General features: G+C 43.1%; 1 protein-coding gene across 1 annotated transcript in view; it reads right to left on the reverse strand.

The window, feature by feature from the left end:
- ATP1B3 (ATPase, Na+/K+ transporting, beta 3 polypeptide) overlaps positions 1-11,605 on the reverse strand; it is a 57,145-nt gene extending 45,540 nt beyond the window's left edge. The window contains 2 exon segments of the mRNA XM_015560412.1: positions 11,414-11,519; positions 11,522-11,605. Coding sequence (XP_015415898.1) covers positions 11,414-11,519; positions 11,522-11,590 — 175 coding nt within the window. The 5' untranslated portion in view covers positions 11,591-11,605.
- Between the last annotated feature and the right edge of the window lie 2,340 nt (positions 11,606-13,945).

Genomic DNA, 13,945 nt, shown 5'->3' on the forward strand with positions numbered 1-13,945 from the left:
AGCATATTGATAAATAATTAAAGCATAGTGATTAATCAAAAACAATATGTAATTATATATTCAATATGTGTTTTCCAATGGCCTTAGTCGACCCGCAAAGGGGTCTCGACCCACAGGTTGAGAATCGCTGGTCTAGAATGACAGCTGAACAGCAGGGCAAGGGAGCAACTAGTTTTGAATGGACAAGGATGTCTTCAAGTAGAAAGCTGACTCCACGCCACAGAGAGGGGTTAAGGTCCTGGGTAAATTTAGTCGTATGGTGAAGGCATACACTTTTGTTACGAAGGAAAATGGAAAGCAATGGAAAGCATCAGAAAACTATGTTCCAAATTTAAAGCAAACTAAAATGTAGTTTTATTTTGAGCAATTAATAACGTGTTGGAAAATGTCATTATTTGAGCTTGATGTTTGGAGCATTCTTATCTATTGGCACAAAGTTAGCGATATAGATTTACCTTTTCTATGCTAACTGAAGCGTTTTGTTCAATAGTGAATACTCTTTACATAATCAAAAGAGTGTAATTGCAGTGTATTGGCTTTCAATACTTAGAATCAACTGAATGAGTATTCATAGAACAAATGTTTTTTGCCACTTTATTTAATTTATTTTTATTGTCTATAGAACAAAATTTAAATGTTGTTGACTGCCCTAACCAGTTTGTCTTAGTGGATAGAGCATGGCCCACAGACTGAAGGGTCCCGGTTTCAATTTCCATCAAGGGCATGTAACTGGGTTGCAGACTTGATCCCTGGCCCTGTTTGGGGTGAGTGTGGGAGGCAACCAATTCACATCGATGTTTCTCTCTCTGTGTCTCTCCCCCTCCCTTCCACTCTCTCTAACAATCAATGAAAAAATGTCTTCCAGAGAGGATTAAAAAAATTTTTTTAACCCCATAGAACTCTGCCAAAAACACAAAACTATTTTATTATTTTTATATTTATTCGTGTGACATTGGTTAATAAATGTATATAGGTTTCAGGTGTGCAATTCTGTAACACATCATCTGTATGTTGTATTGTGTGTTCACCATCCCAAGTCGTCTCCTTCCATCATCATTTATCCTGTTTATCCTCTTCTACTTCCCACACCCCCCTCTCCCTACAAAACTATTTTTTAAAGGTTATTGATTTTAGAGGGAGAGGAAGAGAGAAACTTGGATTTGTCGTTCCATTTATTTACACATTCATTGGTTGCTTCTTGTATGTGCCCTGACCGGGAATCAAACCTGCAACCTTGGGGTATTGGGACTATGCTGTAACCAACTGAGCTACCTGGCCAGGGCCCAAACTATTTTCAGTCATAGACAGGGCTAAGCCCTTAACCAGTCTCCAGTGAGTTTTGGTGTACTTTTGTTTGATATGTCTGTTACAAAGCAGCCTGCTAATTTAATTCAAATTTGAAAACTAAAAGGATGTCACATGAAGCCATCCATGACCTAATCCGGCCCTCTGGACATGTCATATGCTGACGTGATCCATACTACAATATTTCTAATCTTTCATGAATGGGACTAACTAAAGAGGGAAACAAAAAGAATTTCCTTGCACAAGGGCAAAAGAACTTACAAACAGTGTGTCACACTTAGTCATATTACAGCACATTTGATAGTATCTGACTCTCAAAATTTTGCTCTAGGCCTTTACAAAAGAAGAAAAGTCATGGTCCCGATAAATTTGAGGTATTCGATTTCCTACTCAAGAATCCTTCCTGAGTATTCTCATTCCAAACCTGACAATTTATTTCTGACTGTTACCATAGAGGACTAAAAACTATAGCGAACGCGTCGTTTCAAATTGTAGTACTTGATATGACAGTGAGATAAGTATATTGCTCATAGACACCAATATCTCTAGGGACGGGAACCTGGAGATGAGCTGGTTGAAGCTCCTCCGTCCGTCCGTCCGTTCACAGAGGCCTGGAGAGCCTGAGAACTTCAGCCCACCGAGAAATCAGTGAGATACATAGTGACTAAAGAGTGTCAGCTCCTGGTGAGACCTTCCTTTATACTGTGCAGCTTTCTTAACTCAGAAATCCGCTATAAGAAATGTCAGTGTTGAAAAAACCTAATAAATCAGTTTAAAATGGGCTTTGCCACTATGGAAGACAGTATGGAGTTTCCTCAAAAAACTGAAAATGGAACTCCCATTTGACCCTGTGATCCCACTTCTAGGAATATATCCCAAGAAACCAGAAACACCAATCAGAAAGGATATATGCACCCCTATGTTCATAGCAGCACAATTCACCATAGCTAGGATCTGGAAACAGCCTAAGTGCCCATCAGTAGATGAATGGATTAGAAAATCAAAGACTGGTGTTTAGGCAGTTTAAACATTTAACTGGTTCATTTTTTCAGAGTATACATGAAAGGGTATAAAATTGTTTTATATTCCTTACATATAACTTTTCATGGGTATATATCCACATAGTTCAAAAGGGGCAGGAGGGAGGGGGGTAAGAGATCAACCAAAGGACTAGTATGCATGCATATAAGCATAACCAACGGACATAAGACACTGGGGGATAGGGGAGGCTAGGGGACTGTCAAGGGCGGGGGGAAAAAATGGACACATATGTAATACCCTTTGTAATACTTTAAGCAATAAAAAAATAAAATAAAATAAAATGGGCTTTGTGTAAGCCTAGATTGAGTCTCCAGAAATGCTGTAAATAAAAAAATGTTGTTCTTCAGAGGTCAGGAATAATGACAGTAAACAAAATACTTTCCATATCTTGCAGTCTAGGGCATCCTCCTATGAATAAAGAAATGTGGTGCAAAAGAATAGCAGATCCTATCTTTTCATATTCCATCTGTATTTGAACAAAGATATCTCACAAATAGTGATCAGGACTCATTTCCCTCCATTCAAATAAGCTATGGGTTTCTGGTGAGGTTTGCCAGACAGCTCCGAGGGCAACGTCGGAGCAATTCAAAACTTCAATCCAGTTTTCTACTTGCCAGGACTGCATTCTCTGAGAGCGTTAATAAATAACTGACATGATTTACTTTAAAAAGCTCTTTTCCTTTCAGTTTGATGTTTTCCTTTCAGTGGAAACGAACTGTGTTCTTTTAAGCGGGAACTATCTGTCACAATCTGACTGAGAGGAACATGAGGGGAAATTTAAATACCACTCTAGGCAATATCTCAACATTATTTCCTAAGAGACTCGATAACGTCTCCAGGGGCGTGGGAATTGAAGTGCCTTGAACTAATTATTGTGTTGCAACCGACGCACTGTATGACCACAGCTTAGTTGCTTTTACACAAACGCATTGTGTTCAAGGATACAGCTCTGCCTTACTGGGGATATTCTGAGGAAAATGGCCTTGTGGTTAAATACTGGGTTGGGAGTTCAGAAAGCTCTGTAAATACATATTGTGTTCCAACTTCCTGCACATCACATAAGCTTATGTTAACTAATAATATTTCTGTGGCAAGAAACAGAAGACGAACTCAAGTGGATTTAATAAGGAGAATTTATAGGTGAACATCGCTTCAAGTCCAAAGGTCAAACCTTTGGAAAAGGCTTCGCCCAGTGCCCATATAAAGTAAATGAATCCTGGATGCTTGCTCTCCATTTATTGGTTCCATTACCATAGGATTTGTTTTGAGAAACTGGGCCTACTTCCAGGTTCGAATCCAGAAGAAAAGAGACTCAAACATGGTCAACAGCTTAAATAAAACTCCCAAATTTGTCTCACTGACCTCTTCGGCCTCCTGCTGGCCTGACTGGGGTTCTGTGTTTGTCCTAAACCAACCATGAAGGCCGGGGAGAGGGAAACACTGATAGGGTCGTGATCAGGAAGGTCCACGCTTGCCTGGGGTCCCTTCAATCCTTCTCTAATACAGGGTTCGGAAGTTTGGAATAGGGTTGGGAAATGGAAGGGGAGGTAAATCCTGCAACCTTCCATATAAACGCCTTCTTTCCTTCATTCATCTAACATTTCTTCAGGGCAACTGGAGGCGAGGTCTTAACTCCATTCTTTTTTACTCCATTTCCAGGCTCCTCTTTAAGAGCAGGCACCAGGAACTGGAGCTCAAACTGGGGGCAGAATTACGAGAGCGACTAGGAAAACTGGTCTCCCAAGGACATCCACGTGTTTAGGGCTCATTTTCTAGTTCCTGGGAAAGGCAGAGAAACAGCCATTTATTTACACATCCTACCCAGGCACATCTTTTTTTTTTTTTAATTTATTTCTTTATTGATTTCAGAGAGGAAGAGAGAAGGAGAGAGAGAAACATCAATGATGAGAGAGAATCATTGATCGGCTGCTTCCTGCACACCTCCCACTGGGGATTGAGCCGCAGCTCAAGCATGTGCCCTTGGCCAGAATGGTACCTGGGACCCTTCAGTCTGCAGGCTGATGCTCTATCCACTGAGCCAAGCTGGTTAGGGCCCCAGGCACATCTTACTCCTGTACCAGTAACACTGGGGGGTTCAGAGACTGCTTCAAGTCCATTCACGGGCTCAGGTTAAGAACACTTGGGCTATCTGATCACTAAGATACATGAGAGACCCACTTCTGGATATAAGATTTACAATAATATGACGACTTGGCAGTAACGTTTGAAAACATAGCCTTACTTTTCTTAATGACCAAGGAAAGATAAGCACCTTTCTTGGGAGAAGTCACCCCTTCCCTAAGTTGAGGGGAGGAGCAGTTATAGCATTTAGTGGTTGGACTTAGGTTCCCAAATGCCACCCATGTCCTGGGTGGAGTTAAGGCAGAACACTTAATCTCTGTAGCATGTGGGTTATATAAAATAGGAAGGGACAGGAAGTGTTCATATATTTTGGATGTTCCCATTGTCTGAACAGGAAACAGTAAGAGTGATAATAGCTGATCAAGCCTTTCTCCCTTTGAGAAAGCAGCCTTTGGGAAAACAGGCATAGAAAACGTAAGACAAGTACAACTGAAATATTCCCAACCATGCTATGACTGCACGCCCTGCTTACAAAGCGTTCCGAAATAAATAAGTTGCTCCACATCTAGGACATCAGGAAAAGAGGGAGTTCCTGGTGATTGTACCATGGCCTCGTGTTAAGCACAGTGCTCATTCTCTTTCTCTCTCTCTCTCCCTCTCTCTCTCTCTCTCCCCCTCTCTCTCTCTGAGGACCCTGATATTTCCTTTCCTACAGGGAAGACAGCTTTGGTGCTCAGCAGGATGCCCTGACCCTCCTGGTATAGCCTCTGGAACTTGTTTGTTTGAGGGTGGACACACCTAGGGTAAACTTGGAAGGTAAGAGAGAAAACGGGAAAAAGAAGATAAATTTGAAAAGTAGAGAAAGACAACAGCAGGCCTTATGACCCACCTGGGCAAAATGGTAGAATGTAAGATGCTATTTGATTTTTACCAACATTTGACTTGCTATGTCTGTAATAAATGTGTTAGTAGAAGCCCTTTGAGGGTTGTTGTGGGAGAAAACAGCAGTGCAGTAGGAAGGTGGGATCTTATTTCTCAGACAAATGCAGGTTGGTCAGGAGGAGACTCAGATCCAGGCTTTACTCCCCATTTGGCCCCATGCTCTTCTTCTGCAGGACTCCCCCAAGGGCATGGTTCTGCGCTGGCACTTCCACTCACCGCCCGTGGCCTTCAGGATGGATTCTCTCCAACAGGCTAACACCAGCAGAGATGAGCTTCCTCTTGTGTCCCCCAGATTTACAAATAGAACCGATCCTCAGTTACCTTGGAAGCTACAGAAAGTGCTAACTCACAAGTCTCCGTAGGAGGAGCTTAGCTAGATGCTATCTGTCAGGGACTTGGGACTTTTTGGATGAACCAGCCGTCTTCAGTGAACATATTTTGATTTCTGGAGCTAACCTGGGGACTGGAAAGGGGGTTACACACACTAAACACGATATTCATTATCTTTATAGTTTTTCCCCCCCGAGTCAACTCCTTTTAGACCGAGGAGATCAACGGGCCTTCTCTTAGCAGGAGTCGGTCAGCCTTTTCTGACCGCAGTCAAGATTCTGAGGCAGTTCATTTGTCTGGTGTAACGAACTTGCCTTGGAGCTTTCGCTCGGCTCCTCACTACCCTGCCTCCCACCTGCAAGGTCGGTGCTGCCTCCAGCTCTAGGGACAATGCTCGGGGGCAGGGGGTCTCCAGAGCCCCGGTCAGACACCCCCTCACTCAGGATACAGTGGGTCCTTCTCTTCCTGCCACTGCCTTCCCCTTGGTTTCGGGTTCCCAGAAATCAAGTATCTGCCTGCCGTGCGTTCCTGGCTGACCCTTGCTCTGCTCCAGAGTTCCTGGTAATTGTGTCTCCCTCCCAGTTCCTTAGTGAGGTGATTGCCCTCTCTCCCCCTCAAATTCTCTAGATATGTCTGACCTTGAGTCCTAAACTCCTATGTCGGAGTCATCGGCATCCATTCCCCCCCTCCTGTCTCTGTGTTGTCATTGAAACAGTTCAGTAGCCCAATTGGAATAGAGGATTTAAAGGGAAGATTTCGTTTAGAAATGGTTTACCGAAGTATCTAGTTTTAGTATCAGGATTATGCAAGACCAACCCATGCAAAATGAGCTGTCAAGCTCTTGAACTTTTTTGAACTCTGTAACTATTGCTATTATCTGGGGGCATTTATGTTGTAAAAATTTGATAGAGCGCACCTATTTTTGTTAGGATGTTCTCAGCTTCTAGTAACACGTAAAAAAAAAATCAAAGAGAAATGCTTTATACAACAAGAATAAAGTTTTCTCATGTAGGAGTCTCAGTTGGCTCGGCACTCAACAACATCGTAGAGAACCCAGATTCTTCCCATCTCATTCTCAGTGAGTCAGTCACGTGTTCCCTTTGGTCACAAGAATGACTGCGGCAGATCCAAAGGGACACATCCCCAGACGGGGAGGGAGGAGCAGGGTCTCCTCACACATTCCTCTCTTTTTATTGGAGAAGAAAACCTTTCCCTAAAGCACATACCCCTCTCCCCCTTTTCTTGTGTCTCATTGACCAGAACTTGGTCATATGGATCTTTAGCTGAAGAGTGACAATCTGCTATTGGTAAGCATTCCACCTTTTTCTAAGCCTCAGGACACTTCCTATCATATGGGCTTTATCTCCTCCTTGAAGTCTTGGCAGTATTCAACCTTGTGGACTTGGGCCATGTGGACTTTTCTATTTTTTGAAGGTAGATCTTTGACTGCCTATTTCTTCTGTTATTATTGGTAAGTTCAAGCTTTCTATTTCTTTTTATTATTATTATTATTTATTTCAGAGAGGAAGGGAAAGGAAGAGAGAGAGGACAACATCAATGCTAAAAGAGAATTATTGATTGGCTGCCTCCTGCACGCCCCCTACTGGGGATTGAGCCTGCAACCCTGGCATGTGCCCCTGACCGGAATCGAACCCGGGACCCTTCAGTCCGCAGGCGGACGCTCTATCCATTGAGCCAAACCAGCTAGGGCCAGCTTTCTATTTCTTGAGTCAATTTGGGTAACTTATACTTTTCTAGAAAGTCACTCCCCATGATCTGGATTTTTAAACTAATTGAAATAAAGTTGTACATAGCATTAAAAATAATTTTTTAAAAAACATCTACATCTGTTTTCAGTTCTACTGTTACTATTTATTTCTTTTTTCTTTCTTTTCTGGATCACACTTGCCAAAAGCTTTCTATATTTTGATCTTGTAAAAACAGAATTTAAGTCTATTGTTTTTGGGTTTCTATTTCATAATATCTACTTTAGATTTGTTAATCCCATCCTTTTATCTTCTTTGGTTTATTGCTTTTCTAGTTTCTAGAATTGAAAGCTAAGTTCATTTATTTTCAACCTTTCTTACATCTGGATTTAACATTATAATTTGCTACTTGAGAAACAATTTTGTTAGGACTCAGAGTTAAAGATGCTTTGTTCTCATTGTCACTGATATCTAAATAATTCTACTGCCCAACCCTGTGGGAGAATAATGCTGCTTTACTCCATTGTAGGCTTGGCCAGGGGACTTGCTTTAGCCAATACAATGAGTGGAAATAATAGCGACATATTAAGAGTCACAGTGTGGTTCCATTGTCTTCATTTTCCTTCTGCAGCAATGTCCTAGACAGGACTGCCCCTTCAGCCTGCGTACCAGACTGAAGATGGTGAGCACAGTGGCAGCTGATCTGGGACGATGATGCAGTGTGAGTGAGAAATAAATCCTGGCTGTTCTAAACTCCTTAAATACTTTAGTATGCATTTCTAAAGAATAAGAACAGCCCCCTATGCAGCCCAAAAAGACATTTTACTAGTACATCTAACAAAACTAATGATGATTTCTTAATCCTATCTAATACATACTACATATTCAAATTTCTTCATTTGGCCCCCAAACGTCCTTTACAGCTGGTTTGCACAAACCACAAACCAATCCAGAACCACACATTCCATTTACTTATGTCTTTAAACGTTTAACCTAGAACAGTTTCTTTTCTCATTATAGTGATTTATTGAAGAGCCTGGGCCATTTGTTCAAAAGAATGTGCTACCTTTTAGATTTATTTGAGTCTCACCATTGTTGCTCAGGTTGTCCCTGTGTGGGGAAGTACGGAATTTGGCTGGAATGCCTGTAGGAGGATTCTCCAAAAGGTCGGGGGCCTCTGGGGGGAACTGGCCCAAGGCGGTAGCCCCTACCTTGACTTTTCCGAACAAGTCAGGGGTGTTTTACTGGAATCTCTATGTTTAGTCTTTAAAGACCCGACCTTACAGAAGCATATACTTTCTCACAGATGCTTACCCTGCTAATTGTATCTAGAGGTCAATTTTAGTTCAAGCTGTTGTGACAATAACAGCCTAAGAAGGCAGGTGAACAGGACTGCTTTTTACTTCTAAAGAAAAACAGTCCCTTATCCTTCTCTTTCACAAAAAACATGTGTCGATGCAACCTGTTCTTCCATTGCTCAGTGTCTGCGGGTCAGCCCGGCATCCTTGTATCCCCCATATATTTCATTTATGTTAGATAGAAACATCTGGTTCGATTCAAGTTAAACATTTTGGCTAGACTACTATATCCATGATGAGGTGTATGTCATCTTGCATCACATCAGAAGACACATAATAACGGACCGCCTCACCATTACGATGCTGATGGAATAGATGACCACAAGATGAAGGTGGGGACGGCCTGGCCCCTCCATTACCTAGTTTTGCTTTTATTTATGGATTCAGCAAATCCATGGGAAGATGGCTTCAAACAGGAGCTATTTTGCTCCTCGGGGGTATCTTGGCAATGTCTGGAGACCTTTTTAGTTGTCATAATTATTTTCATGCCGTATTTAATATTGTAATAATTTAAAAGTCTTATAGGAGCACCACATTTAAGATATAAGACACTGCTGCTGTAGCTGCATCACCCTGCTTGTTGACACTTTAGGGACCAATATCATGACTTTAGTGTTTTTTTTAATCGGTGGACTAACTATTTCAGAAAAACTCTTCTATTGAGCATAACTAAAACAGATGGGTGAAATATAGAAATCATCTTCCAAAAAAGAATCATCAAATAGCTGGATGATAAGGAATCAAAAGGCCAAGACACTGGAAAGGATGTGAATGAGAGATGTTAACATGGCAGACTGGGAACATTTAAAAATGAATGAACAAGTAAATAGTAAATAAATAAAAATAAAGACAACGGCCACAGGTCTCCATTTTCCTGAGACCGGTGCACCGTTCTTGGCTGTCACCAAGAGGCACCATTGGCTCTCTGAAAGAATCACCTGGATGGCGCCGCGGCACCATGGCTTACCAGATGTACCACGACGGCCAAGCTGTGTTCACAGCTCTTGCTCCTGAGCCAGGAGTGACAGACTCATCTCTGGAATGCAAACAGCAAACACCAGAGGGAAAGTCAGTCATCAGTCAATCATATCCCCTTCAAACACATACATTGTGCTGGTGAAATAAAGAACTAGTTCCATCCAACCAGTGATTTACAATCCATTGGCTAACAAATACTGACTGATGAGCTAAGGTGACGGGACAATGTCAGGTATCAAACTCTCAGTACCCTGAGATTCCGAAGAGGGAGGGATGCCTGCTAGCTGTAGCGGTCAGGGCGCGGTCAGGGGGCGTTCTCCTGAAGAGGTGGGATTAGACGGAGGCCCTGAAGTCTGGGAGGAAGCTCATTGTGTGAAGTTATGGGTTGAGAGGGTGGGAAGCACCAGTGCAGAGAGCAGACCGTTTTACACAGGATTCAGGGAAATAAGACTTTGAATGGTGGGTTAGGACCCGGCTAGGTAGGCCCTTGAATTCTTGGCTAAAAATTTAGATGGGATTTTATACATAATAGGGAACTACTCTGAGGTTTTCGGCATAAGCGGGAAGAACTGACAGCCAGGGTCTTGAATATTAGTGCTTAACGGTTAGGCCCCAAATCTACCCCCTCCCATGATAAGTTCCTAATAACTAATATAAGGGATCACTGAGGAGATGTTAAGTGAAAAAACAGGTTCAGAGCGGCACGTGCAGTTTTTGGCATTTGCATCAGCCGTGCAGGGCCTCAGATTTCACACATGTGAGACCATCTCTGGGAGGACTCAGGAGCCACTTGCTGGTGGCTGTGCCTGCCGCCTAGTAGACAAAGTGGGTGCGTGATTGTGATAAAATTAGCCAAATGAGGAAGTCGTCCTTAACTTTAGTTTGGTTGGGTTTAGTTTTTAATCACAAGAGAGGGCGGCATTGCGCCAGAGGACGGAACTTGACATCAGAGGGCCCGTGTGCCCCAGCCTCCGCCCCCTCTTTATCATCACGTGGCCTGAGGAAAGACACTGCTCCACGGCTCAACTCCCTCACCCGTGACACGTGGAGGTGCTGTGAAGCACCATGCAGCACCATGAAACTTCTGAAAAACTAACAAGTTAAAAATGTTTCTTGCCCGGCCAGTGAGGCTCAGTGGTTGAACATCAACCTATGAACCAGGAGGTCATGATTCAATTCCCAGTCAGGGCACAGGCCTGCGTTGTGAGCTCGATCCCCAGTAGGGGGTGTGCAGGAGGCAGCTGATCAATGATTCTCTCTCATCCTTGATGTTTCTCTCTCTCTCTCCCCACCGCTTTCCCTTCCTCTCTGATATCAATAAAAATATATTTGAAAGAAAATGTTTCTTGTGCTGGAAATGCTCGGAACTTTGGGATTCAATTCAGATTTCTGAAATGGGGACTTGCCTGTGGCTTCCTGGTGCGGAGCAGTGAGGATGGATGACACAGGCCGGGCAGATCCAGCCACTGCTCCGCAGAGCACCTGCCTGGGCTGGCCGGACGGACGTGGTGGCAAAAACAAAACCATCACAAAGGGTCGGGTTCCCCCTCTCCCAGGCCAAGTCACTGATAGGAGACTTTTAACAATTAAGGCACGGGATGATGCTTTGTAACTGACAGGCTGGGTCGTGTCATTCTTATGGAGTCGTGTGGGAGCAGAAGAATCACCTACCTCTTTTCCTAGGCAGCGGTCCCCTGGCACAGTCACATTTTAGGGGAAGGTTGATGGAGCTCTTTAGTTTCTGGTGTGAGATTGGAAAAGTGATATGTGGGATCTCCCCTCTGGAAAGCAAACAGCAACACGGAGCACTAAATTAATTCCTGTGTCCAGGAGGCTCTGCCCAGGCATCTTATTCTGACAACATCAATGGAAGCCGTGCATACTCCGGGCCCTGCTTGGAAATGGGGTGGAAAAAAATGGAACATCAGAAGGACCGCCCAACACCCCTCCTCATTTTGGCATTTATGTACGAGTCCTTATTAGGCAACAGGAAAGACGTCTGTGTCATTTCAACAGTGATGGGGAAAGTAACCACACCCTCTTCCCAGGACTTCCCTCTGCACACACAAAGCTTTTTTCCTCTTGAAAAGGAGACTTCTATTCTATTCGTAGAAGAATAATTATATCATAAAAGAGGACTCACAAAATGTGCGCTCCTTTCTCAAACTATGGCCTAAGATTAAGTCAATTTCACATCAAAGCTGACCCTTTCTGCCGAATGGCAACGTGCATTTCTAGAGAACTGGTGATTTTTTTTCCCTCTATGAATCATGTCCGAGAACAGGGCAGAAGTAAGAGATTGCTTTCCTTTATCTGAGGGCCAGGCCAGATGAGGGCACACACAAAGGGAAGTAAATTCACAAAGGGAGAAGATATAAACAAAGGAGAAACGGGGCAGCGCTAGTACAATGCTAGGAAACCATTTAATAGTCATTTCTACATGCTAAACACTTAACCGCGAGAAAAACAAAATTCAACTGAGTGAGTGCGAAGACCTGATTGGCTTGGTCAAGCAATTGGTGAATTGGGCAGCATCCCATCAGATGGGCGCTCCAAGGGCTTTACAAAATGGAAGGTTTTATAGGAAGAAGGGTGGGGCAAGGGAGCTGTTAACAAAAGAAAAGAGTATTTTTAGACCTGGACAACTTCTTTTGGGGGAAAGAGAACAGCAAGGATTTTTTTTTTAAAATAAAGCAGATTGCCTCTTCTTTTTATGGGGTGGGGAGGGAGATAGGGAGGGCCACAAACATGACAGACTACCTTACTAGTGCCTGACCAAGAAATTCCAGACTGGTTAATTAAGATTACGTTTCTGGCCCGGCCGGTGTGGCTCAGTGGTTGAGCATCAACCTAAGAACCAGGAGGTTAGGGTTTGATTCCTGGTCAGGGCTCATGCCTGGGTTGTGGGCTCAACCCCCAGGGGGGATGATTCTCTCTCATCATTGAAGTTTTTCTCCCTTTCTCCCTTTTCCTTCTTCTCTGAAATAAAAATGTATTTTAAAAAATTGCATTTCTGGGAGAGGTTGGAACTGCCATTAAATCAGATAGTAAATCGAGGTTTGGTATCATAGGCTTTTAGCACAAGTGACACCATTTTGGGCCAGTGATTTTCTCTTTAATAACAACAACCCTATAAGTATTATTATTATCCCTCATCTGAGATAAGGAAACCTCAAACAGAAAGGTCAGCTAACTTGCTTAAGGTCACACACGGAACCTTTCAGGAGGGACTTTTTTCCTGCCTGCTACACACTTCCGAGCACTGGGCCCGGGAGTGGAGAGGTGTCTGATTACCACTTCAAGCTCATTATTTCTCTCCTCAGAAGCTCTTAGCTTTGAAGCACATATTACCAGACTCTATTTACTAAATATTCCTTGTTGTTGAATCAACTGTAAACACTGAAAGTCTTGAAGACTTGTGCTCCCTGTCACTCTTCCCAAACGCATGGCCATTTCAAACCCATACGGACGATCCTGCCAATACCTGCACCTCAACCACCTGTTTTGGTGACCCTGCCCACCTGTGCCAGAAGCCAGCTTGTTGCTCACCAGGTCTGTTTGCTCCCCTTCTGGGCAGACTGTGTGTCCCCTCCTTTGTCCTTAGGTGTGACGTCGGGACCGACTTCTATGCAAAGGAATATGGAAGCCGCTGTGCAGCCCTCCGCCTGCTCTCGCTCACTCATTACCTGCCAGCCAGACGGAGGCGTCCAGCCGAGGGTTCCCAGGCCATGGAACAGCGCTATTCAGTGGAAACAATTCAGACCACATGTACTCTTAAATTTTCTAGTTGCTGCTTTAAAAAAACACAAAATGAAACAGATAAACTTAATTTTATAATACATTTTCTTTCACCTAATATATCAAAAATATTATCATTTCAACATGTAATGAGGATAAAAGTGGTTAAAGGGGTATTGTAGATTCCTTTTTTATATGAAGTCTTTAAAATCTGGTATGTCATCTACATTTCTGGCACAAATCAATTCCGATGCTAAGTTTTCATCAAAAATACTTGTTCTCTATATAATTCCATACAGTAGATGCACATACCGAAGTCGTTCCAAACATTCTTTCAAGATTTTCAATAGCATAAACAAAATTTTAAATTGCTTGTTAGCTGCACAAGTCACATTCCAAGTGCTCAGTATTGGAGGGTGTGGCCCTAGAGTCCGAGCTGCCATGGAGGATCCCAATGTCCCCGCA

Source organism: Myotis davidii, unplaced genomic scaffold (assembly GCF_000327345.1).
Source record: "Myotis davidii unplaced genomic scaffold, ASM32734v1 scaffold73, whole genome shotgun sequence".
NCBI classification, from domain to species: Eukaryota; Metazoa; Chordata; class Mammalia; order Chiroptera; family Vespertilionidae; genus Myotis; species Myotis davidii.